Source organism: Coffea eugenioides, chromosome 2 (genome assembly GCF_003713205.1).
Source record: "Coffea eugenioides isolate CCC68of chromosome 2, Ceug_1.0, whole genome shotgun sequence".
NCBI lineage: Eukaryota > Viridiplantae > Streptophyta > Magnoliopsida > Gentianales > Rubiaceae > Coffea > Coffea eugenioides.
Window position 1 is genome coordinate 274,141 of NC_040036.1, and position 25,755 is coordinate 299,895.

General features: G+C 35.8%; 2 protein-coding genes across 3 annotated transcripts; both read left to right on the forward strand.

Moving 5' to 3' along the window:
- The first annotated feature begins 403 nt into the window (after positions 1-403).
- Positions 404-5,396, forward strand: LOC113761008 (ERAD-associated E3 ubiquitin-protein ligase HRD1B-like). Of its 2 annotated transcripts, none has more exons than XM_027303801.1 (8): positions 404-675; positions 1,169-1,726; positions 1,928-2,104; positions 2,715-2,864; positions 2,955-3,148; positions 3,701-3,857; positions 4,525-4,750; positions 4,844-5,396. In XM_027303801.1, exons 2-8 carry the CDS (start codon positions 1,194-1,196, stop codon positions 5,000-5,002), a joined length of 1,596 nt encoding a protein of 531 aa, XP_027159602.1. In that variant the 5' UTR covers positions 404-675; positions 1,169-1,193; the 3' UTR covers positions 5,003-5,396. The 2 variants fall into 2 exon arrangements, with proteins under 2 accessions (XP_027159602.1, XP_027159601.1); XM_027303800.1 differs by having other exon boundaries at positions 407-675; positions 2,952-3,148.
- A 4,952-nt stretch (positions 5,397-10,348) lies between these two features.
- LOC113760955 (protein EXPORTIN 1A) lies at positions 10,349-25,076 on the forward strand. Its single transcript, XM_027303720.1, has 32 exons — positions 10,349-10,667; positions 12,736-12,852; positions 13,488-13,580; positions 13,660-13,731; positions 13,853-13,960; positions 14,036-14,118; positions 14,720-14,858; positions 15,114-15,182; positions 15,268-15,345; positions 15,513-15,575; positions 15,657-15,701; positions 16,409-16,516; positions 16,604-16,699; positions 17,004-17,204; positions 17,919-17,978; positions 18,557-18,667; positions 18,845-18,942; positions 19,211-19,319; positions 20,117-20,182; positions 20,288-20,386; positions 20,482-20,562; positions 20,665-20,754; positions 21,380-21,465; positions 21,573-21,653; positions 21,733-21,915; positions 22,479-22,545; positions 23,102-23,212; positions 23,339-23,446; positions 23,525-23,662; positions 23,737-23,874; positions 23,955-24,059; positions 24,491-25,076. The coding sequence occupies exons 1-32, from the start codon at positions 10,566-10,568 to the stop codon at positions 24,611-24,613; spliced, it is 3,228 nt and encodes a 1,075-aa protein (XP_027159521.1). The 5' UTR covers positions 10,349-10,565; the 3' UTR covers positions 24,614-25,076.
- Positions 25,077-25,755: the final 679 nt, after the last annotated feature.

A 25,755-nucleotide genomic window follows, 5' to 3' on the forward strand; every position in this document is an offset into this window, starting at 1 on the left:
TTTAATTAATTCTATTGGTTTTTGTGGAGTTCGCACTATAAATGAGAATGCACCCAAATGTATATACAGTCAAAAAAATTGCAAAATATTTATGATCATATATTTTAAATAAAATTTTTAGTTCTAAAGTAAATTTTAATTTTTTAAATATTTTTTATAAAATAATTTTATATTAATAGTTAGAGTTGTTCATGTAATTTATGGCAAAACATAAGAGGGAGTTGATTTTTACAAATTTATTTATTATTATTTAAGACCCAAACTAGAAAAGAAAATATGTCTTGAAACAACAGGAGGGTCTACCTTGTCAAAAAAGAAAAAGAAAAAAAGAAAAAAAAGGGGGGAAAAGATGAAAAGTCTACGTGGAGTGGTGTAATTGGGTGCAACTCAATACTACAGCGTGGCCGCCGCTGGCTGCCCTCCTAATCTGGACGTCGCTGGACGCTGAGAGGAGAGGAGAGGGACTTTCCGGTTGGTGTATATTTAATCCACTGATTTCGAAAAATCTATATCATGTTTTGTTTGTTTACTTTGCTGTTTGCGAAAACGATCTACTCCGATTAAATACACTAATTAGAAAGAAACCGCAGTATAGATATCCGAATTGGAGGATACGGCCATACCATAATCAATCTTCTGTTAGTCGCTGCGATTCAGAACTCGAAGAAACCCCAGGTAAACTCTGTCCCTCTCTCTCTCTCTCACCCACACACACACTCTTTTAGGTTATGATGATTAGGTTCCGCTCATTGATTTTCGATACTTTTAGGCTATGATGATTACTTTCAACGTTGAAATTTTGATTATCTAATTGATTTCTGTCTTCTGTCTTCTGTTTCTTCATGCCGCCATTGATACTAGTAATATCATATCCGAGGTGGATTTATTAGGCTATGCTGAAAAAAAAATCAAATTCAGCATCATACAACCCGCAGCCAAATCATCCCCCCTCCCCCCAAAAAAAAATCCCTAAAAGAAGAAAGAAAAGGAGAAAGATTTCATTTTTGCATGTCTGGCTACCTGTTTTGTGCTAGTTACCAGTTATATCCGCCGCCCGAGACTTAACACACACCACCACCACCACCACCCCCCCCCCCCCCAAAAAAAACAATAAAAAAGGAGCGCCGGAGTTAAAACTTACTCCTTGGTGATGATGACTGTGTGACAGGCACAGACAAAGAGACAATAACGAAATGCTGAGGCTGCAGACTTACGCTGGGCTCAGTATAATTGCAACCCTTGCTGTAATTTATCATGCCTTTAGCAGTAGAGGTCAATTCTATCCAGCCATGGTTCATTTATCCACCTCCAAGATCAGCTTGGTACTTCTCCTCAACATGGGCCTCGTCATTATGTGCATTCTCTGGCAGTTGACCAAGAAAATCTTTCTTGGTTCCCTCCGCGAAGCTGAGGTTGAGAGGTTGAATGAGCAGTCCTGGCGTGAAGTCATGGAAATACTCTTTGCCATCACTATTTTCCGCCAGGACTTTTCCGTCAGTTTTCTTGTCATGGTTACTACACTTCTCTTGATCAAGGCTTTGCATTGGTTGGCTCAGAAAAGGGTTGAGTACATTGAGACCACTCCAACTGTCCCTGCCTGGTCCCATCTCCGCATCGTCTCCTTTATGGCATTCCTACTCCTTGTCGACACCCTCTTCTTGTACAACTCTGTAAAGTATTTGATACTGACAAGACAGGCTTCAGTTTCTCTCTTCTTTTCTTTCGAGTACGTATGGAATGTACTTTTTCTTCTTTTTTCCCTACCGTGTTTCTAAAGCAGTATCAGTCTCATCATTTGGTTTTACCATATCTGCTTGTGAAAGCAGAAATTCAGGAGTCATTTATTTGCTCAAGTCACGTGATCAATTTTTTTTTCTTCATCTTTTATTTGTTTAACCATAATTGTTCCTCTGGTGTTGTGTCTCAGGTACATGATACTAGCTACAACCACCGTCTCAACTTTTATCAAATATGTATTTTATGTCAGCGACATGCTTATGGAAGGACAATGGGAAGGCAAGGCTGTCTACACCTTCTATTTGGAGCTCATCCGAGATCTGCTACACTTGTCTATGTACCTGTGCTTTTTTCTTGTAATCTTCGTGTAAGTAGCTTTTCCCTCGGTTCTTTGTCTTAAGCGTATAGGTAAGCTGTGAATGGCATTCATGCCTACGCAAAATACATGCGAAATACATGAGTTTCTGCCCCTTGATGTAAGCAATTTTTTTGCACTTCTAGCTTATAGCGCTTGATTTCTTTTCTACCACGTGGCAAGATTGCATATATTCCTCCTGTTTTAGTTTTTATGGTCATCATGCTATTAACTTCGGGTTCTATTTATTACTTCTTTCATGGCTCTGCCAAGCTGTTATCTTTCTTGCCATCTTATCTTTGTCAAGTATGATACTTCTCCTTTCCTTGTCATGTTACAAGTCTCTAAGAGCTTCGTGTCAAAGAAAGCACATATATACTTTGAGGGGTCTTCAAAGTGCTTTCAGTTGTCTATTATGCTTCTCACTCCTTTTCGTGGATATTCCTTACTAATTTTTGCTGCATAAGAAAAATATGCTCTCTCTTTCCCCTTTTTGACTAACTCATGTTGGGTCTATTTAGTGGCACTATGTATTTTCTTTTGCTTTTCAGTCTAAGCATTCCTCTGCTGTGCTTGTGATATGTTCCATAACACTGATTTTAAATTTTCTTTGATACCTTAGGAACTATGGTGTTCCTCTACACTTGATTCGGGAGCTTTATGAGACCTTTCGCAACTTCAGAGTTCGAGTTGCCGATTATATTCGGTATCGGAAGATCACTTCAAATATGAACGATCGTTTTCCAGACGCAACACCGGAAGAGCTTAATGCGTAAGCTGCTTCTTTTATAATTCTTTTGTAAAATTTCCTTCTTCAGTAATGTCTAGGTACTATGCATAGTTGTCTTTATACATGTAGAAGTGATGCAACCTGCATTATTTGCCGTGAGGAGATGACTACAGCAAAGAAACTCCTTTGCGGGCATCTTTTCCATGTGCATTGTCTTCGTTCATGGTTGGAAAGGCAGCACACATGTCCTACTTGCAGAGCACTTGTTGTACCACCTGAAAATGGGACAATTACAGCTGGATCACGGCCTGATAGTCATCAACAGGGTAATGCTTCTATATTTGGAGTACGTATGGCTATCCAACGTGTTACATACATATTTGCAATTTGGATAATAAGGAGATATCCTGCCTGAAACTTTTGTTCATTTTTTCAAAATCATGTATCTGCTTTTTGTTGCATAATTGTGCAATGGTTTAATGTAGTGAAAGGAGGATATTTTGGTTCTAGCTTTACTTAACCCTAATCCAGCTAGTGGGAAGGATATTCCCTTGCCTTCGCTTATGCTGAATAAGGACTACTTTGTCCTTCAGCATGAGAATTTATTCAGCTCTGATGATGGTTTGTTATTCACATAAACATAGTGAAGATGATAAGCTCGAGTTTGGAGAGGATATCAGGGTGTTCATACAATTATGCCTTTATTTCTTTCCACTTAAAAGATAAAGTTTTTACATGCTTTAAGTTAATTAAGACTTCTCAAATGCTAATATATTGTTGGGAAGTTGATAGTTTCATTTCTTGGATGGTTATGCTGCCTAAGTTTGTTTGATTTTGATATCTTGCAAAGGAATTTGCTAATTTCCAGATTGAAACAGGAACAAGCATGGCTGGTACATCTTCTCACACATCTGCTAGTAATGACATGGCAAATGGTAATATCAACCAACACCAGGCTAGACTCCAAGCTGCAGCAGCTGCTGCCTCAATATATGGAAAATCTTTTGTTTACCCTTCTGCAAGCACACCAATGTGGTACTCATTCTTCCTGTTGGTTTAGTCTGCTACTTCCTTCCCTTCCTGTCCTCAAAGAAGAGAAAAGAAAGGGAAGTGGACAGAGGTCTATACTGATATGTCATACAAATGCAACTCTGGGCCACTGTAGTCCTGTAATAGGAGTGTGTGTATGTAGTGTAGTACATCCACTTGTGATGGAGGGAGTATGAGAACCGATCAAAGCTATTCCTCTCTACCAGTAAATCATACTGATCACATTCAACTTATGGAACTGTGCATTTTGCTAATGCAATTTAAGGCTAGATTTATATATTCAGTAAAGTAGATACTTTCCCAATCATGAGGAATGTGCTGTAATTTTTTAAGCATGTGTGAGGGAAATAATATTATAAAATCATTACTTACTTTGGTGTTTCTTCTCATTTTGGGAAGCTAAAATAGATGATTCAGACAAATGCCAGAGTGTAACTAGTTTGGAAACCTTAGTGTAATTTTAGAATATTAAGTAGTTCAGTGCAGTGATGCTAAGTATAGCTGGATACACCTCACTCCATAATGAAACAGAAAGATTCTTGAGTGCTTCTATTGAGATTCCTCTTTGATTATTACTAAATGTCCACTTTCTTTGATTTGGTTCAAATCCAAAGCTACAAGCTACAGGGAATAATTGCATCTATAATTGCAGGTCTCAAATATACAGGTCCATGGGCTCCATTCCTGCTGATTCAGGCGGTGAAGTAGATGTCACTGAACAATCACAACTGCGCCACTTCAATAACTTTCCCTTTGCCCAACTCCCACCATTTACGTTTGCTGCAACAAGTTTGAATGGAGAGAGAATTCACAGCAACTTAAGTGTATCAGAGTCTCAAATTGATGCTCAAAAGAAATTTCTGGAGCACCAGATTGAGGTATGGGAGTATCATTTTTTTGCCGGTTTTCTTCCACATCGCTTCTTCGGTAAAAAGTTTTTGTGTTGCTTTGGCTCACTTTTCCATTAACAGGTTTTGCAAGCCCAGCTCCAGCTTATACAGAAGCTATATGCTGAGAAAACCAATGCTACAGAAGCAACTTGTGCCAGCAAGGGAAAGACCGTATCGTCATTGTCTTCCTCTTCTTCAGATTGCAATCAGCATGTGAAGACTGAAGATTCAGATTCATAGTCTTGCCTTCACACAGGCATAGGTGTATGGTCAGGCATATGTGTAGGGTCAAGCAAGTTGAGACAGAGATTGTGGGGAACTTGCGTTAGAGAGCTGCAAATTCATATAGTTTTTTTTCCCCCTTTTAAACCCCTTCTCTCAAGGGGATTTCAGATGGTCACTTCTCTGGAAAGAACTAAGTATATCTGGAATTTGATGCGCCAGAAATTGCCATTTGAATATGAGGAATGCATTCTGAACACATGCTGAATATAGAACATTCTGTGCTGACCAGCTGCTTTTTTAATTTTGGCTTTCTAGTTTGTCGATGTGCGTGTGGCTATGGAATAGTAGGTACAGTCTGCCGTTACATCAGCTGGGATAAATAAATGGGATTTATTTTGCATTATCACCATGAGATGAATAATTTTCTGTCTTTATTTCTCTTGAAACTCATCTTGTAATACAAGGATAGTACTCAGTTGGTATCAGCAAAATTCCGTATGTTGACTTGGGCTGAGTGAGATGTGTGTGTTCCTTGTCCTGAAATTGTTGTTGTAGTAGTAGTAGTAGTATTTGTTTGTCAGTTATTGTAGCTGTTCAAATTCGATAACTATTTCATAGGTACGTAGATGACGCTGGGCCGTCAAATATTTATCAAGTCCAGATGTTGATCCGAAATTTTGCTGTTGATAGTGGTTGCGTGCCGAAAGCGCCTCGGGCAGACGTTCAAGCTCGTGAGTGGGGAGTCCGCCTGAGTCGTCACCTTTTTCATATTTCTGTGAGAGTCGAGGCCCCTTTTTACGTTCTGAGTGAAAGCTGAAGGGAACGAGGCATGGGCCAGGCTTGGTAGCATTTCCAGTACGACGTTGGGCGTTAAATGTTAGTAATACATTTATATGGTTGTAGTCCCTGTGAGAACGTTCTAAAATTCTGGCGCGTTTAACATTCAAGTGTGCACACACCGCCGTGTATTATGTCATTCATTTTTTTCAGTACAATTGGTCCCGTGAGAGCGTTTGGATAGCAATTTTTTTAAAATAATATATTTCTCTTATATTATAAATATATATTTCAATTCATTTTTTATATTACCAATTATTTTTTTAATCATCTGCATTATTATAAAAAAAAATGCTCCAATAATTATTTCAAATAATACTCTATTCAAAAATAGATAGATCTTACGCGATCAGGGAAGTTCGACTCCTTGACCTGCACTAGGGGAGGGTTTTAGTCCCTCTTCCGATGGCCAACTGAACCTCGGTTATTCATGTTTTAGAAACAAGGCAAGTGATTATTAGCACTCAGCAAAATATCAGAGACTATTATTTTTAATTTGTTTGTTTAATGAAATGACATAAAAACTTACAAAATATTTTAAAAGACAAGTGCCTTTACTATATATTTATTAGTGACTTTCTTTACTATGCCTCTTGAATTCACTTAATAGAGGAAATAGATGAAAATTCTAATAACGATGAATAATTGTTTAGCAGTCCTTGAGAAGTGCATTTGATTTTTAGTTTTGAAGTAGTCTATTGCTTTTGGGTTTGTTTATTATTTTTTAGGTTGATTTTTTATAATGTTGAGCAATGTTCAAGTGTAATTTAAAGAACAAGATTCAAGACCTTGTCAATAGAAATATAATATCTTAACTTGTTAAGTAATTAAGTGGTACTTTATTTTCTAAGCAAAACTTATTCCAAAAAATAAAGTGATAACCCATTCATTTATCACTTAATGAAAAAATATGTTTTAATATTAATATTTTAATATTAGATAATTCAATAATTTAATGAATTCATATTTAAGTTCTATCAAATGCAACCTAAATATTGATTACTACTTACCGTACCTTTGGTACCATGGCAATTGTCAATAGATGTCATATAATGTATGGTTTTTTGGTTGGTAGGTACCAGACATCAAGTGTTCATTTTATCCCATTGAAGGTATCATAAATAAATTTTGTGTTGGGATGTCCCAAAATGTTTATCATCTTAGAGAATATTTGATAAAATTGAAGTCTGAAAATTGAAATTTAAAATTTGAAATTGGAAGTCTGAATTCGTTAAATTATTAAATTGTTAAATGATAAATCTAATACATTTAAGTGTATATCATATTAGGTAATAAGTGAATAGCTTATCAGTTATTTTTTTCAACAAATTTTGTTTGGAAAATTCAGTGTTACTTGAATAATTCAGATATTTTATTTTTTATTATTAAACGTGTTTGAACAATTTAAGATTTGAATACATTAAATTTAAGTGTTAAATCGGATTATCAAACAGAGCCTTACTAAGACTAAACTTATTTTTTTCTTATCACTTTTTCAATATTGTCCCTGTCTTTAGTTGTGTGTTGTATTATATTCAAATTTGAAGTTTAAATTTTCGAAGGCAAATTTAGAAGTAAATGCACTAAGATCATAATTAATCAATCATTCCTAAAATGTTAGAATCTCAAAAAACGACGAAAATATGGGGTAGATGAGTATAGAGTAAGGCCCTATTTGATAACCTATTTTAGCGTTTAAATTTAATGGATCCAACTTTTAACATGTTTATACGTGCTTGATAATAAAAAATAGAATATCTTAATTAGTTAATTGAGTTTAAATTGTGTAGGCAAAACTTATCATAAAATATAAGTGGTGAGTTATTTACATTATCACTTAATGTAGAATATAGTGCATATATTATAATTTTGATACTTATAATTCAATAACATAATAAATTTAGATATCAGATTTATATTTTATCAAATGCAACCTAAGAGTCAAATTTTAAAGGGATCGCAGTTTTGTTGGGCTTGTTTCATAACTAAATTAATTAATTCAGAACTATATGAATTTAGTATGTTTGATAGTATAAATGTTTTACCACTTAATGTATTGAGCATTGCTTAACTTGTGTACAGACTTTTAAGTGAGAAATTTTCATTAAAGCTTATGAATTTACTACACATATCATAACTCTCATACATGTTATCGTACAAAATACACATTATTTGGAAGAGTGATGGATTTGATAGTATGGGAGAAAATAGTGTATAAGAGTATAACTATAAGAGTATGTTATATTCGCATACATTTTCTCCACAAAATACACACTTTTTTGGGGAAAGAGATAGGTTGAATGGTATGGGAGGAGGGAATGTAGATAAGAGATCCTAAATTCGAGAACACCTACTTACATAAAAAATAAAATAAAATAAATCTCTTTTTGTTCACACATATGCATGCAACTATACACATTCTCGTGCAAATATGCGCATTTAAACACCATTTCTAAATGGGATAATTTCAAAAACCTCCATTGAGGTTTCAAACAACTTCACTCGGCTCCCCTTACGTTTAAGAAATTACATTTACCTCCCCTGATATAATAAAGTGCCTAAAATACCCTTCACTTGGTAGACAATTCTCAATTTAAAGCAATAGATTTACAAAACCTAAAGAAAAATTTATATTTTTCTATCTATTGTCTATTTTTGCTCATTTATTTTCTAGTTAATACTATACCCTTTTTTATTATCTTCTATTTTATGGATATTAGCAAATTGAGATTGTGAAATTGACAGAGAGAGTAGATTATGTACCAAACTGGAAAGAAATGAAGAGATTCGTATCAATAGAAAAATAAATAATGAAATTGATTATTGAAATAGGAAGAATAACCAAAGATGTGGAATTAGACATATTTTGCTTGTTGTCAAGAATTTTTTTTTGTAAAATGCCAATAATTGCACGAGGATTCTTTTTCATTGGATGAGAAATGTTTTGTTATGATTTTATTGTGGAGATAAAATTTATTCTCTACTTTTGAGGTATTAATATTTTTAAGGTCATAAGAGAGTTGTAATAGTGCATTTAGACTAAATGAACTTGTATTGAAAAGGTATTTGAGTATTAAGATTTAATTTTAGGGTATAAAATTAGTTATCAATGGTGTGTGTGTGTGTGTGTATTTTTTGTATATTTATTTATTTATTGCATGGCAACCATCGATGTTGTAGATGCAATTTGAAATTTTTTGGACAGCTACTTAGATTTAGAGCTTATGGTTGGATGGTTATTAGGGATTATGTTTGTCAATTTGTACAAAATGTAGAAAAAATTGATTGAAAAATTTGAGCGTGTTTGGATAGAGATAATTTGAAAAAAAAATAATTTGCCTCACAAATCCCATTAACCTTTTTATCTCACATACATCATATCACAAAAAATACTACAGTAATTATCTCAAATAAATCATCCAAATGAACTCTTTTGTAGAAAATAAATCACAAAAAGTTTCTCTCTTACTTTTGTAGAAAAGGGCAATTTAGGATATTTGAGAGAAAATCTACCAGTTTGTTGGACCAAAATTGTCATATAAATAGTAAAATAGGGGAGATATATATAATTTTTAAAACTTGAAGGGAGCTCTTTGCAATTATTAAAAATCATAGGGGAGGTTTGCGAAATTATCCCTTTCTAAATTGGTTCATTATTTTCTATTTCTCTCAAATACACAAATAAAGGCATTTTTAAAAGATACATGATATTTCAAACCAATACTATAATTGAATTAGTTATTAAACAGATATAACTCTTAACTAATTAAACAACATAATACTTTTAGCACTTATTAATTTTCAAATCTTTGGTGGGAGATAAAGACCATCATGGTCTCGACTTGACAAAAGGGGAAAAAAAAAAGGGAAAAAAAGGAACGACCGGTCAACCACCAAAGGAGGAGGAGACTCGTACCATGTTCTTTTCTCTGCCAAACCACCGCATTACAATTTTACAACCCAACCGCCACCACTGGCAAGAAGAGCAACCAGCACAACTCTCCGCCCAAAATTTTTAATTTTTAATTTTTTTTTTTAACGTTTACTATATTTTACAAGTAACTGCTGGCGCGGGGAAAAAATAATAATAATATTTACTCCTACCCAGAGGAAGGCTACGCAAGTAAAACGGATTACTAAGTAATTAATTTAAAAAGAAAAGAAAAATATTAATACAAATGCTCAAAAAAAGTAAAATAAATTCTCTTTTTTCCTGACCCAAAAAAAGGAGGTAAAATAAATGAATACATAAATGCACAAAAAAAATTAAAATAAAATAAAGTACATAAAATGAAATGAAATGGACGACACCAGTGAGTGACTGGGTATGGATTAGTTGAAGTGGTACTACCGGCCCTTTGACGATAAAGCGTACATACATGTATACATTTATATTATTATGTGAATAATAAAAAAACAAGCCGTAAAGAGAAAGAGGAGGGAAGGGCCTAAACAAATTTCAAAGTTTCTCTCTCTATTTGTGTCTGCTTCAATTTGAAGCTGTCTTTTTAAGTGCCAGTGTGTGTGTTTTTTCTAGAACCGTCGCCGTCCTGTACCTATTTCGTGTCTCTGTTTATCTTTCTCTTCCTTTCTTTTTCACAGGCGCCCCCCTCTCGATTCTTAAACTAGGGTTTTGCTCCACCTCCACACTCTCCACCCTAGGGTTTTGCTGCCTACTATTCCCCCGCCTATTCTAATTTCTAATTTCTAGGGTTTATCACCCCCTTCTGATCTCCGCTCAATGGCCGCCGCCGACAAGCTTAGGGATTTGTCTCAGCCGATTGATGTTTCCTTACTCGACGCCACTGTTGCCGCCTTCTATGGCACCGGATCTAAAGAAGAGGTCTGGCCTTTTTTCTTTTTCCTCTTTTCCCAGTTCTATTTTCTCTCCTCCTTCCTATACACTTGTCTACTACTCTTGTATTAGTATGCATCCCATTATATTCATATTCATGTTCATGTTCATGTTCATGTTCATCACACTCTCCTGTTCCCTGCTTTTTCTTGTCTTTTCCTGCGATTCTCTACTTGCCTGTTTCTTATTGCTATGGTTAAAGCATGTCCACTTGCTACCAATGCAAGCAAAGTCATGACCTCAATTGTAAATTTCTCGGAAGATAGGACTAACCTCCTCCTGCTCTCCTTTACTGCACCTCTTTCTCTGGTTTCTGTTTCCTGAAAGATTAAGACCGGGGGAACTGGTCTGCTCATAGTTTCAATTTCTACAATCCAAAGCTTCACTTTTCTCTCATCTTCCATTTTTTCCCCCTGGGCGTTGCACGGGATATTTGGTGGATCCATTAAATGTCTTCGTGCATGCACGCCCTTCCCATTTAAGTTAACGTTCTCCACAAATTCACATGAAAGTGCGCTCTAGTTCGGAGTTTGGGATATCATTTTGTTTTAAATCTTGTCAAGTCGACCTTGGACTTTTGAAAATTCCCTTTTTTCCCACACTTTTAATCTTCAATTCTGTTTGTTCTCGTCCTAAGTATTGAAAATGCAAAGTTTCTAATGAACTTTGAATCATCTTGACTGACCATGTATCCTTAGGTGTGAAAATGCTGCTTTAGGTTTGATGAGTTTCTGAGTACCAGAGGAAGCTTAAAGCAGGGTTTCACTTGTACCACTTTCTTAATTGTTTATTTGCTTTTTGATATGTGAATCTGACTTACACCTAACAGGTTTGTGGCGCATTTTCCTAAAAGAAGTAAACTTTGCAGGATATTTGCAACTAAGTGTGGTGAAATTTATCCATGCAGATAATTCTTGTAATAATATGTATAGTGCCTGAGTTTAGTTTGACCTCTTGTGAGCAAGGCACTTAGCTGAGGTTACAGGAGGGTGCCCTTTAGAGTTTAAACAAAAGATGCCCAACAGGATGCCTCAAAGGGATTTTTTTTCTCTCTTGTAACCTTGCTCTAGAAGTTTTGGGTCTCCAGGAGGCTCTGTTATCCAGAGTTACAGTTGCCCTCCCTACACACATGGCACCCCTTTTTCTTTCCACAATAGAAACTTTAAGAGGGGGGGGGGGAATTAAGTTTGTTCAGCAACTATAGGATTTAATTTACCTTAGCACTTTTGCATTGCTGAAAATGATGGAATCTTCATCATATTTGTAGAATTTATGTAAAATGGTCAATTTATGCACACATATTGGACATCATTTCTATGTTGCACCATATCTTGCACCTATTGTTAGCCATTCCTGATGATTCTGTGTGGATGAGGTTAAAAAGGCTCATGGTTGTCATAGACATGTCATTCTGTTGAAAAACGTGCACAGATTAGTGACTGGTTTGAAAAGAAGCTGGGTCAAATGTAAACTGAGTATGAAGCTGGGTCAAATGTAAACTGAGTGTGGTGGGAGTAACCTAACCAATGGAAACTGAAGGAAAATATGGTGACGCAAAGGTAAGAACAAACTGGCAGTATGAAGAGGATAAAGAAATTGAAGGTAACAAGAGATTGGTGGAGGATATAGGTTCCTAGATGCAGGGTCATTCCTTTTGGTGGAATATTGACTTGTTAGGTTTGAGAACAACTCATTCCTTTGATGCCATTAAGGTTCAATATCTTGCCATGGGAGAGTGAGTTCATGAAGTACAATTTCTGCTGTTCTTGACTACGATGGAAAGAGTTTGCCTGCTTTTCAGACTTGAAAGAGGCTTTGCACTTGACTTTGGAGCTGAACTTTGCACTTGAAAATAGCTCATCTATATTTTCAGCTTTTCTGTACTTGCCCTCTAATGATTTTTTTTATTTATTTTGTTTTATATTCCAGCAATATAGATGGGCTGCAAATTTATTTTATTTCGGTATATACTTTCTGAATATTGGGTGTTTCATTAACAACCACAGTGGATTTACACTTAGTTTATCGATGTATCTTTTTCAATTGTGTGCTGCAGAGAACTGCTGCGGATCATATTTTGCGGGACTTGCAAAATAATCCAGATATGTGGCTTCAAGTGGTTCACATTCTATCAAATACCCAGAACTTGAATACCAAATTTTTTGCTTTACAGGTCAGTTGCATACTGTTTTAAAGTGTATGGAGGTTCTTGTTTAGAGTCTCCTGTCAATGGCTTATTCTCGGCATTTGAAATGTTGCATTAATTAAAAAAGCTTGATTTTTTCGGTGCTTCTGTCAACTTTTTTTATTTTGAACTTGGTTATTAAACTTAGCTATTAGGAGCTAGAGATATTTTTGCTACTAAATTGGTACTTATGAGGAAAATTTATCTTTAAACTGCAACTGATAGTTGTGTGCTTTTGCTTGGGAACATTTGTTGGTTCGTGTCTGAAATGAGCTTATTATGAATGGTGGTTAGGCATTGAAAGCATCCCAAGGATGGTTCTCCCTCTTTCTTTCTCTAGTTCTAATGGCAATAAGGACACTCTTCCTTTTTTAACATTGGTCTCGTGTTTCTTGCTTCGATGTTGCACTGGATTTGTGACAGCTGGTGCTGACAGTGAAGAGCACAGTAGGATTCTTCTCTAGCAATCTTCTTTTCTACAATTGTTCATCCTCTGTTGATAATTAATCTGTTATCGTGTATTTATGTTGGAATGTTGTTTTGTATGAAGTAGTTGTGCTTTGACTCTATCTTTCCCATGTGCACTGTATGTGGAGGAGCATTTATGGTGTTTCCATGTGCAGGTTCTAGAAGGTGTCATCAAATATAGATGGAATGCATTGCCTGTTGAACAACGAGATGGGATGAAAAACTATATCTCTGAAGTTATTGTAAAGGTGATACTTCAGTTGTCTTTTCTGTTTCCCATGCACTTACTCTTAATATATTACTTATTCTGCTTGCATTTTTTGCCAGCTGTCAAGTGATGAAGCTTCTTTTCGTCGTGAAAGACTTTACGTCAACAAATTAAACATTATATTGGTTCAGGTAACTTTGCTTTGCTTCCTCCAATCATTTGTAGGCTGAATAGTTGTTCCTCCTTCGATCTGTAGCCTCAGATTATTTTTTACTATGTAATCTTGATAGCATGCTTCATCTGAATTGACAGATTTTAAAGCATGAATGGCCAGCTAGGTGGCGAAGTTTCATTCCTGATTTAGTGGCTGCAGCGAAAACAAGTGAAACTATTTGTGAAAATTGCATGGCTATATTGAAAGTTAGTCACATAATCCCTATTTCTTCTTGAAATATGGTAGTAGGCTCACTTGGTTAATGTGGGGTTTATTTTCAGCTTTTAAGTGAAGAGGTGTTTGATTTCTCAAGGGGTGAAATGACTCAACTCAAGATTAAAGAGCTCAAACAATCGTTAAACAGGTATTTTATGTTGGATTAGGTTACGTTTTGGGTCTTATAACGTGCAATGGCAATTTTTTTCTTTGATCTTGTAGATCCATTGCTTTAGGCATTCATCTCTGTTGATTGGTTATGTTATGTAGCTAATTTTGTGATGATGCTATGGGTAAGATCCCAGTTCATGTATTGAGAGCATCCCTTAAAACATTTGAATGATCTCCCTGGTATTGCTTTCTAGATATATCTTTTTAATAATTTGATTTGAGATGCATGGATGAGTATGGTTCACATCTCGAATTAATAAAGAAAAAGAATTTTGTATTAGGAAAAAAATTCACAAGTATCATCCTTAAAACTGGGGCATTTTTCTTGGATTATTCATAATTTGCTTTTCCTTTAGTAGTTTTATCTTTCTTATTTGGGCTGCATCTGATGATTATTGCCGAAATCATCCTTAATTATACATGACTTATATCTTGATTTATTGTCGTGTTCCTCTTATCTTGTTGTACTTCATTAATGGATTTGAATATATTGTATTTTGATGTACTCCGTACATGGATTGGAATGTATTGTATCTTGATGATTAACATTTATAACATGTTTTCTGCGTTTGTTTCAGCGAGTTTCAACTCATTCATGAGTTATGCTTATATGTACTATCAGCATCTCAGAGAACTGAGCTCATCAGGGCTACACTGGCCACACTGCATGCTTTCCTTTCATGGATTCCTCTGGGCTACATTTTTGAATCTCCACTGGTTTGTACATTGCTTTCCTGGAGTTGTCAGTGGAGGGACTATTGGATGTTTGCAGCATGATATTGATTTCAGCATGGATGTCCTTCTTGCTTATTCCTTTCCGTAGAAACTTGTCTGTCATTTACCATGCTAGTTCCTTTCCATAGAAAGTTGGCTGTCATTTACCGTGCTAGTTCCTTTCTGTAGAAACTTGGCTGTCATTTACTCCATTATAGTTGGATGGCTCTGAAGTTCCTTGTATTTTTTAACTTGCAGCTCGAAACACTTCTTAAATTTTTTCCTGTTCCCGCGTACCGTAATCTCACCCTCCAATGTTTGACTGAGGTAATCTTTTTCAGGTCTCCATGGTAGGAATTCCTGATAGCATCCTGAATGAGTCGATGCTTGATGCAATTTTGATGTTTTGCAGGTTGCCGCTCTAAATTTTGGGGATTTCTACAACGTTCAATATGTTAAGATGTACAACGTATTCATCATGCAATTGCAGGTCTAGTGCTTAAGTTGAATTTGAGGTTATTGGAGCAACTTTGGTGGGATGTCATATTCAATTTGTGCTTGTTCTGCATAATTTTGTCCTCAATTGTAGTAGAGCTTGGGCATGAACATGTGTTCTTCTATTTATATGCTGATTCCAAATATCTTTGTTGTATTCAGGCCATACTCCCACTCACCACAAATATACCTGAAGCTTATGCCAATGGTAGCAGTGAGGAGCAGGTGGATTTATCTTCTTTGTCTATCTTTGTCTTAAAACTTGTTCAACATCTATCAAGCTGACTCTCTTCTTTTCCTCTTCAGGCATTTATCCAGAATTTAGCGTTGTTTTTCACATCTTTTTTCAAGGCAAGTTTCTTTTCTTTGTGGTCAAGCCACTTGTATGCTGGTGATATGTCTGATTGTATGTGCTACGCGGCCAGGAAGTTGCTTTAATTATCTGAGGTGAAAGAACTGTTTAATGGATTGAAATTAAAGCTTTGCAAAATCAAAGAATTAGGAATTAACAATTTTTCTGGGATTAATTAGGAGTATAAACCTTTAGATTTACCTTTTGCAGCTGAAGCAGTATTGATTTGATCAACTTTACATTTGTGGTTAAGCTGCATCTGTGGATTACATGATACTGATTACTTCTTTTGACTTTTGATATAGCAGTTTGATAGGTTATCAGCAAGTTTGTTTATTTAGATATGGAGTGACTTTACTTTCTCCTCCCTTTTGGTGAACAAATTGCCAGCATCAAGCAGCTTTGGGGTGTCCATAGCTAAAAGCTGTCTATTTCGTGCTTCCCATATGTACATCCATATATACATGTAAATTCTTTTCTGAGTCTGGTAGAAAAAAGCTGTCATGGATAAATTGGTTCTACATTAGAGTGAGAGTACAATAGTAACTTTAAGAAATTGATCTTCAGGAATGCATACTACATACTCTGATAGAATCCTATTAATACCATTTTGTGTAACAAATATATGTTGGTCACGGGACTGATGGAGACGTGTTGTGGCAAAGTTTTGTTTGGCAGCTGTGCTAATGGGATTAATTTTTGGCAGTCTCACATACGGGTGCTGGAATCTGCCCCAGAGAATGTTAATACCCTGTTGATGGGACTAGAGTATCTCATTAACATCTCATATGTTGATGACACTGAGGTTTTTAAGGTATGTGTATAGCTGTGTTACAATTTTAGTAAGCATTCAGCACTGTCATTTCTGATTGTATATCATTGTTTTGGCATGACTACACAGGTTTGTCTCGACTATTGGAACTCCTTGGTCTTGGAGCTGTTTGAGGCACACCATAATTCGGAGAATGCTGCAGCCACAGCAATGATTGGCCTGCAGGTTTTATAGATTATTTCTTTCCACTATTGACTCCATTTTTTTGGATTGTTTCTCAAAAGTCTATTTTATAATAACAAGTTCTGGGACCACCTTTTGATCTCACACACTTTTTTCAATAAAGTAGCTATATTAAATTTTTTTCTAATAACAACACCAAAAGATTCCATCAAAATGGACCCTTGATTCTTAGTCATCATTGCCTGTTGGCTGTTTCTACTAACACATTGGTGAAAACCTTGAATGATCTTTACATACTCTTGATTGATATTTTCCTGACAATGGACCTTTTTTTTGGTCACATTAGCACATGCCAATGGGTCTTGTTGATGGCCTTGGCTCGCAGCTTCTGCAGAGACGGCAGCTTTATGCTGAGCCGATGTCAAAGTTGAGATTGCTCATGATCTCACGGATGGCTAAGCCTGAAGAAGTTCTGATTGTTGAAGATGAAAATGGGAACATTGTTCGTGAAACTATGAAGGATAATGATGTCCTTGTTCAATATAAGGTCTTGTTCTTGTTTAGGAGTCCTTTCCTTTTTATCCTTCCGCTCTTTTTGCCCCCATTTGAGGGCTTTCAGTTGAAATTGTAGTGGCTCAATATGCTTAGTCGTATGGTAATCTTTCTATGTGAAGGTAGAAGACCAATTACTAGTTAATTGACTTAAATGCTCTTATTTGCACAAAAGGTGAAAGAAATGATGGAATCAACAATAATATAACTCAGAGAGTATCCAGATATTGCTGCTAATGGTTATCTGGGGTGTCTTTGTTCTTAAGCAAGTGGTGAATTCGATGTCCTTGTTTGGTATTGATTATTGACCTGCAAGTTTATGTTGAAGCGCATGTGCATTCTTCTACTTGTTTATCTTACCAGAATATGATGTGCCTGTGTGTTTCCATGGGAGGAAATAGTTTTGAATTGCAGGCTTTGGAGTTGAACTTATTATATGCTGTGTTTTCTCAGCATTCTATTCATAGAATAAGTAAGAAAATGATTTTGTTGCTTTCGTTTGTTCTTGCCTAACAACTAACCTGTTGAAACTGGAAATTTACACTAAGCGCTAAGTTCCCCTGCCTTGCTTTGTTGATGTCTATAAGTTCCCTTACGACGTCGATGCTGCAATATTTGATCACTAAGTTCCCCTGCCTTGCTTTTTTGATGTCTATAAGTTCCCTTGCGATGTCGATGCTGCAATATTTGATGAAGTTTGATATTGCAGATCATGCGAGAAACCTTGATATACTTATCGCATCTGGATCATGAAGACACTGAAAAGCAGGTATTCATTGCATGCAGTCTTCTGGCATCTTAATTTCCATGCCTCGATTGTTAAGATAGTTTGGTTTTACTCTTCTTGTGTTGTTATTAAGTGGTTAGGTCTATGGCAACCTAGAGATTCTTATGTTATATCTATAGCAAATCCTCATAGTGACCACCCTATGTATGGAAAAGATAGTTTGCATGAAAGCATAAGTTGTGTGCTTCGACTCTTTAGAGGATTGATTGGGACTTGAAATTAACGGACATGATGGGTATTAGCGTTCTGCATATGCGACAGTGCTTCTAAGTTGTTTTATTACTTTGAATCTGATACAATTGGCTGCCAATTATGCTCCTAAATGGCATTCTGTTAGCTCGTATCCATTATGTGTAACATTCTTTTGCAATTTGTGGTGGCCGCCTATGGTTCTTATCAATTTTGTTGGCCTGGGTTATAAATGAATGATGGGGCTCAAATCTTTCCTTGTCGAAACTGCTATAGTTATTATGATTTTCTTCTATATTTGTTTAAGGAGTTGACATGTAAAATTTTTTTAAAAAAAGGGTGTTGACATGTATGATGAATCTTGTTAACAGATGCTGAGGAAGTTAAGTAAACAGCTGAATGGTGAGGATTGGACGTGGAACAACCTAAATACCTTGTGCTGGGCAATAGGATCTATATCAGGATCAATGTTGGAGGAACAGGTGTATTGCTTTATGCTATATATTTTTTTCCTGTTTGTTAGTCTTTCTTCGCTGAGTGACTATTTTCTGGCTTCTTTCTATTCAGAATGAGACCTTGTGTTTGGATTACTTTCAGTTTTGTAGTTCTTTTTCTTTTTCACCATTTTCTTACCTTTTTTTTTGCATCAACTGTGACAGGAAAACAGATTTCTTGTGATGGTGATACGTGATTTGTTAAACCTTTGTGAGATTACAAAAGGCAAAGACAACAAAGCAGTTATTGCAAGTAATATAATGTGAGATGTGAAACTGCATTTTCTTTTTATTTATTTTTATTTTGGTTCTTGTGAACATTACCTAGCATGCTATGGCAGTTTGTTAGTTGCCTTTGTTCTGACTTTAGAACTAGGCTCCTTTACTTGTCTTGGATGAGTAAATTCTTGCCTCGCTTCTTCATTTTACATTTTATGTATGTGTCGTTGACATGTTCCTTGTGTGCATTCAATGTCATGTTTCTGTTGTCAGCCTAATAAATTTCTTCATCGTTATTCCTGTTGATTCCAGGTATGTGGTTGGTCAGTATCCAAGATTTCTGAGGGCTCATTGGAAGTTTCTGAAAACTGTTGTGAATAAGTTGTTTGAGTTCATGCACGAGACACATCCTGGAGTTCAGGTTTGTTTGCATGATCTGTGTATTTCAGATGTGGTTGGTATTGCTGTTAGCTAAACAATCTAGATATTGTACTGTGAGATTCTTTTACATGCGCCTTTAGTTGGTGGGGGAATCTCAGGCGTGTGTTCTACAGCTGCTTTGTTCAACCTGATTGTGCAAAAGTTAACTATTAAATATCTGTTGAAAATGTTTAAACCCTTTTTTTTGTTTTATTTGTTTTGGAAAGTAAAAGCTGAAAAGCAGTTTAGAAGAAATTATTTTGTTTTAATTTTTCTTTGGCTTAAAATAAGATAAAAGTTGAAGACAGAAGAAGTTTAGAAAACCAGCATTTAGCTTGAAATAAAGCTCAAGTCAGCTGATCTTAAACTGTGGACAAGAAGCCCTTAGTTTGGACTTGAACAAGTGCTTTCTTGCCTAGTTTGAAGAGAGATTAGTTCGCTTTCTTTGTTTTTGGTTCCTAAACTTTTGTTTTTGAACCACATGGGTATGTATTTTGAAATGTGTTGAAGGTTACTCCAAATAATCTCAAGAGAAAATTCAATTTATTGGATAACTGCGAAGGCTGGGGATAATTCGACAGCAATGTTCTGACTTTCTTATATTCTGCGTCTTAAAGGCTGGCTTGTTTCTACTTACATACACATTCTTATCTTTGTGTGAAGGCAGCTGTTACCATGCTCCATTTTTGAAATTTTTGTTGTCTGGATTCAACCTGAATTTTTTTTTAATGTTGCTTTCCAATGGTAATACTGTGCATTGGTAACTATTGTTGAATGGAGTTATCTGGCTTTTGACAGGACATGGCCTGTGACACGTTCCTTAAAATTGTTCAGAAATGCAAGCGGAAATTTGTTATCCTCCAGGTAAGACTGGTTTTGGTACTGCCCCCCCCTCCCTCTCTTCTCTTCTTCCCCTTCTTTTCCTCGTTCCATGACAATTGATACTTCTTGGTTTTCCTTTATTTTTAGCTTGGAGAAAGTGAACCATTTGTCTCTGAACTTTTGACTACTCTTCCAACAACAATTGCTGATCTTCAGCCCCATCAGATTCACACCTTTTATGAATCTGTAAGTCCATTTAGAGTGCGTTATCCTACTTCAATTTGTTTGAAGTTTTAGTTTTGTTAAAGATTTGATTACTTGCTGCCTTGTTACTGCTTTAGGTTGGTCATATGATTCAAGCTGAACCTGACCCTCAGAAGAGGGATGAATACTTGCAGCGGCTGATGGAGCTTCCTAATCAGGCAAGATCCATATTATTGGTTTCTAGAATGGGAATGGGTTTTACTGATGGCGAATGCTCGGTACCAAGGGTTTCAAGCTTTTGACCCTGTTGTTTTATGCAGAGATGGAATGAAATTATTGGACAAGCTCGTCAAAGTGTGGACTACTTGAAAGATCAAGATATTATAAAGGCAGTTCTCAACATATTGCAGGTGTTGTGCAGTAGACTTTGTGAAGCTCGAATATGCTGTTTTTGTTGTTATTTATAAAGCATTAGTTCTTTAGGAAATGGATTACCAAGCGGTTGACTCTACGGATTTTAACATATATATGTGGTTTCTATGTGAGTGGTCTTCCTTATTTGAATCTCTAGCGCTATGCAAATTAGAACAGGTTTTCCTCTTGATGCAGTAGAAGAGATTTGCTATGGAAAGTTCTGAAAAATGATGTGTATATTTAAAGGCCTTCCATTTGACCCCAAAGTAAGGCTGCTAGAATATGAGTGATAGACGCCTATAAAGTGTGCTGAAGGGACCTCATCATCAGTATAACAATTTCACAGCTGTCAACTTAAAAGTTAAACATACAAGTGTGGTTTAGTTTTCTGATGATGAATCTGCTTGTGAGAAGTTGGTCTTTTCAAAATTTGAGCAGATATGAGCCTTCACTGTGCCATCACCATTGAATTCTACCTTACTGTCACCGAAGCCCTATATTTTGATATTCATTGTATCTCATGCTTTTATAGTAGGGTCATGTGGACCAGTGGATGGGAACTGCACTTTGTCTGGATGAAAAAACATTTGTTATTTTAGTGGAAATTTTTGTTACTTGCAGACAAATACTAGTGTTGCCAGTTCCCTTGGAACCTACTTCTTGTCGCAGATTTCTCTTATCTTTCTGGACATGCTTAATGTGTACAGGTATCGTAATAGTACAATTCTTACCTGCATACCATTCTGTCGTTGAATTTTACTTAATGGCTCAATAAGCTATGAGATGTTTGTGTTGATACTTGTGTTTACAACAGAATGTATAGTGAGCTTATATCCACAAGCCTTGCGCAAGGAGGACCATATGCTTATAGAACATCCATAGTGAAACTCTTGCGGTAAGTTTTTTTTTTGGCCTTTTCATTTAATATTCCTACTCCATTTTATTTTCTTATTTTTGTTTGGCCTGCTGTGCAGCTCGGTAAAGCGGGAAACGCTTAAACTCATAGAGACATTCTTAGATAAGTCCGAAGATCAACCACAGATAGGAAAACAATTTGTGCCCCCGATGATGGACCCAATTCTTGGTGATTATGCCCGGAATTTGCCTGATGCTAGAGAATCAGAAGTTCTCTCTCTTTTTGCCACTATAATAAACAAGTATGTTTCCTAGATCTTGTTCTTTGAAGGTAGTTGAATTTTAAATTTCTTGATGCTAGAGAATCAGAATTTCTCTCTCGTTTTGCTACTATAATAAACTAGTATGTTTCACAGATCTTGTTCTTTGCAGATAGTTGAACTTTATATTTTATTCCTCTCTTCATTTAAGTTGTTTTTTCTTTGATTCTGAGTACTATGATGTGATGGCATATACTGACTTTGTTGGTTTGTTCTATGGTACTTGATTTTATATTGCAAGTAGTAGTGTATTGTCTGTTTTTGGTTGTGGGATCTTTAGTTATTGTTTAACTTGCTGTGTTTGTTTAGGGTCGTCTTGCTCTCTACACAAATAGCTTTTAGTTGGCCCATACCAGTCTAGTGGCCCATATTAGTCTACACAATCCCCTTGCATGTGTTTTGTTTCCCCCCCCCCCCCCCCCACAAAGTCAGTTAATCTGTGAAATACAACTAGTGTTTCCCTTCCTGTCATTGATCTTCGTCTTAGATGTTATAATAAAAGTTTTTCTATATATTTATGTGCACTGGCATCTTCTGATGTTTAGGTACAAGGGTGCGATGATAGAAGATGTTCCTCGAATATTTGAAGCTGTTTTTCAGTGTACGTTGGAGGTTAGTAAGCTAACCCTTGTTAAACTATTAAATCCTTGCTGACCTATGATATATTTAGGGCTTATTCATATGGTAGCAACCAAATAATCAAGTTATATCTACAATGGAAATGAGGATATGCATGCCATATTTTGTAGTCCCTTGCATGTTACAAAGCAAATGTGGTCTTAACAGACTTCATTCATATGTGATTAATATTAGTTTTGCCTATCAGCTTCTTATGTACAGCTGGGTTTTCTATTGATCATCTATTGACCTCTTATTGTGTTGATGTAGCGAGAAAGTAGGTCCAAAACGACAACATTGTGTATGTACTGAAAAATTGCTATTTCACTATGTATTAGTTAAAGTATTACGAAGGATTTCAGAACCTTTTTGTTTTAGTTTATAATTATGGACTGTTTAATGTTTGGAATTCTAGTATGTATTTGGTGTATCTGTAGTTGAATTTGATTTTTAATGTCAAGCACTTGATGGTGGTTAACATGTGCTTATCGAGATCTATGATAGCCATTTGCTTCTTTTTGTGTTTATTTAATTTGTGGTTTTACTGCAGATGATCACAAAGAATTTTGAAGATTATCCTGAACATCGCCTAAAATTTTTTTCGTTGCTTCGTGCCATTGCTACGCACTGCTTCCCTGCTTTGATTCGGTTGTCAAGCGAGGTTTGTGCATTTATCCTGATATGCGATCCTTATAAATGACATTTGAAGTAACAAGTCCTTATTTTGTAATTTATATTCCTTACCGATAGATTTTGTGTTAAATGCGTTTTCTATGATTTCCTTCAGCAACTTAAACTTGTTATGGATTCCATCATTTGGGCTTTCCGGCATACTGAAAGAAACATCGCTGAAACAGGATTAAATCTCTTGTTAGAGATGCTCAAGAACTTCCAGGTCTGCAATTTTCACCCATCTGATCTTCCATGGCTTGTTCCATGGTGGTACTCATGGTTTTGGTCTGTTTCTTGGCAGGCTTCTGAATTCTGTAATCAGTTCTTCCGGACCTACTTTGTGATGATTGAGCAAGAGATTTTTGCTGTTCTGACAGACACATTTCATAAACCTGGATTCAAATTGCATGTTCTAGTACTGCAGCATTTGTTCTGTCTGGTAATTTCTCATTTTACAAATCTCGCCAGCTTCACAACTGAGCATGTCTTATCTGATTTTAGTTACATTTTCAGGTAGAGAGTAGTGGATTGACCGAACCCCTGTGGGATGCATCCTCAGTTGCATATGCATATCCAAATAATGCAGTCTTTGTTCGTGAGTATACAATTAAACTCTTAAGTACATCGTTTCCCAACATGACAGCGACAGAGGTATGAAAATGATATTTGTTCAACACTGTGTAATGTACATTTCTTATTTCTGTTTTGACGTGTGTGTGTGTGTGTTTTAGGTTGCTCAATTTGTGAATGGGCTTTTTGAATCGAGGACTGACCTTCCCACATTCAAAAACAACACAAGAGACTTTCTTGCGCAATCAAAAGAATTTTCAGCTCAGGTATCACAGATTGGTTATGGTTGTTGCCTGCTTTGGCTTCTGTTTTTGTTTTTATCCATTGGCACTTTATTTCTCCACCCTTCTGCAACTGTTCTGGCCTGGGAGAAAACCAGAATGGGAAAGATTTAATTCATGTGGTGATAGCTTGATTGTTAAAGGGAAAGAGTTTGGTGGTGCTGTTAAGAAAACGTTGCAAATAATGGTCGTTCTCAATAATTTCTATCGTTAATTTGTTTTTTGATGTACTCAAGATGGCTACTAGGTAGAACAGAACAAAAGAAGAATAGGAGGTAAAAATAATTTGGTTGTAGGGGGAGAATCTGATTGCAAAGAGGGGGAAGGATCTTATACCTCATAAAACTGACTTATTTTTAGAAAGTTTTTTGGTGTTGTGGATAGAGTTGATTTTCCAATGCGTAATCTCTTTGCAGGATAACAAGGATCTTTATGCTGAGGAAGCTGCTCTACAGAGAGAGAGAGAGAGACAAAGGATGCTTTCCATTCCTGGGCTGATTGCCCCAAATGAGATCCAAGATGAGATGGTGGACTCATAGTTGACCACGGACGGATTTGGAAGTTAATCTTTGTGGGTTTATATAGGCTTTGCATGGGTCTGGGCACCTGGAGCCATTTCGTACAATCATTTTTATCAAAGGCTGAGTGATCCGTATTTCTCCATTTTGTGACCATGTTGCGAAAATTTTTTTCCCTTGTTTGTCAAGCCTCTCCAGGTAGTACAAAGGCTTCTGCTGAAGATTTCATTGGCCGAGTGTAGAGTAATTTAGATTCTAATTTAGATTAGAGCATGTCATTGTACGATTCTGAATTCCTCCAGGCATTGTAATTGAGGGAAGGAACGGGGGCTTGAACTGATAGCTGATTATAAGGCCGTTTTAGTCATTGGCAATTTACAGTTAGGTGTAATGTATAAAACACTTTGACTGACTAGTTGTGCAGAAATCCCTTTTTGGTTCGCTTATGGTGGTTTAGATACCGGCGGTGCTGCTGTTCTGGACAGAGTTTCTTTTTCTTTTTTATTTTTCTTTTGTATCTTTTTTTTTTTTTTTGGTTCCTATGTTCTATTTATGGGTGTTCCTACATGGAATTTGAGCTGTAAGTTTTTTTCAAAATTTTTTTTTTCTATTTAGGTACAATATAAAATGCAATATATATATATATATATTTGGGTCTTGTTATAATGATCCTTCCTTAATCTTGTTTTTTAATCAATGAAAAAAGTTAAATTTTATATGTACAGTGTATAAATTATCGTCGTTGGATTTATGACGTGTGTAAAAGTTGAATTTTAAATTTAAATTTTATGTAGTGGTCATTCATTATATAATGTCAGTGGAGAAAAGATTAATTAAAAAAGTTATATTGTACAAAAAAAATTTTTTCTTGCTTTATGAGCAAAGCAGTTAACTGTTTTTTTTTGCTTCAGTTTCGATGCTACTAATACAGTAAATTATCGTACTGAGAATCTACTAAATTTCAAAATAAATAGGGAAAAAATTCTAATTTATTATAAATGCCAGTGGCTCAAAGCGACTTTGAAGCGTTGTAAAGTGGGAACTTCACTAAACGTATAATTTAAGAATTATTTCTCTTTTATTTTCTTTGTTCAAAAAAAAAAAAAAAAGAGATTAGGAACTGACAATTGTCATTGTTAAATACGTAATTGAGATTGCGTTTT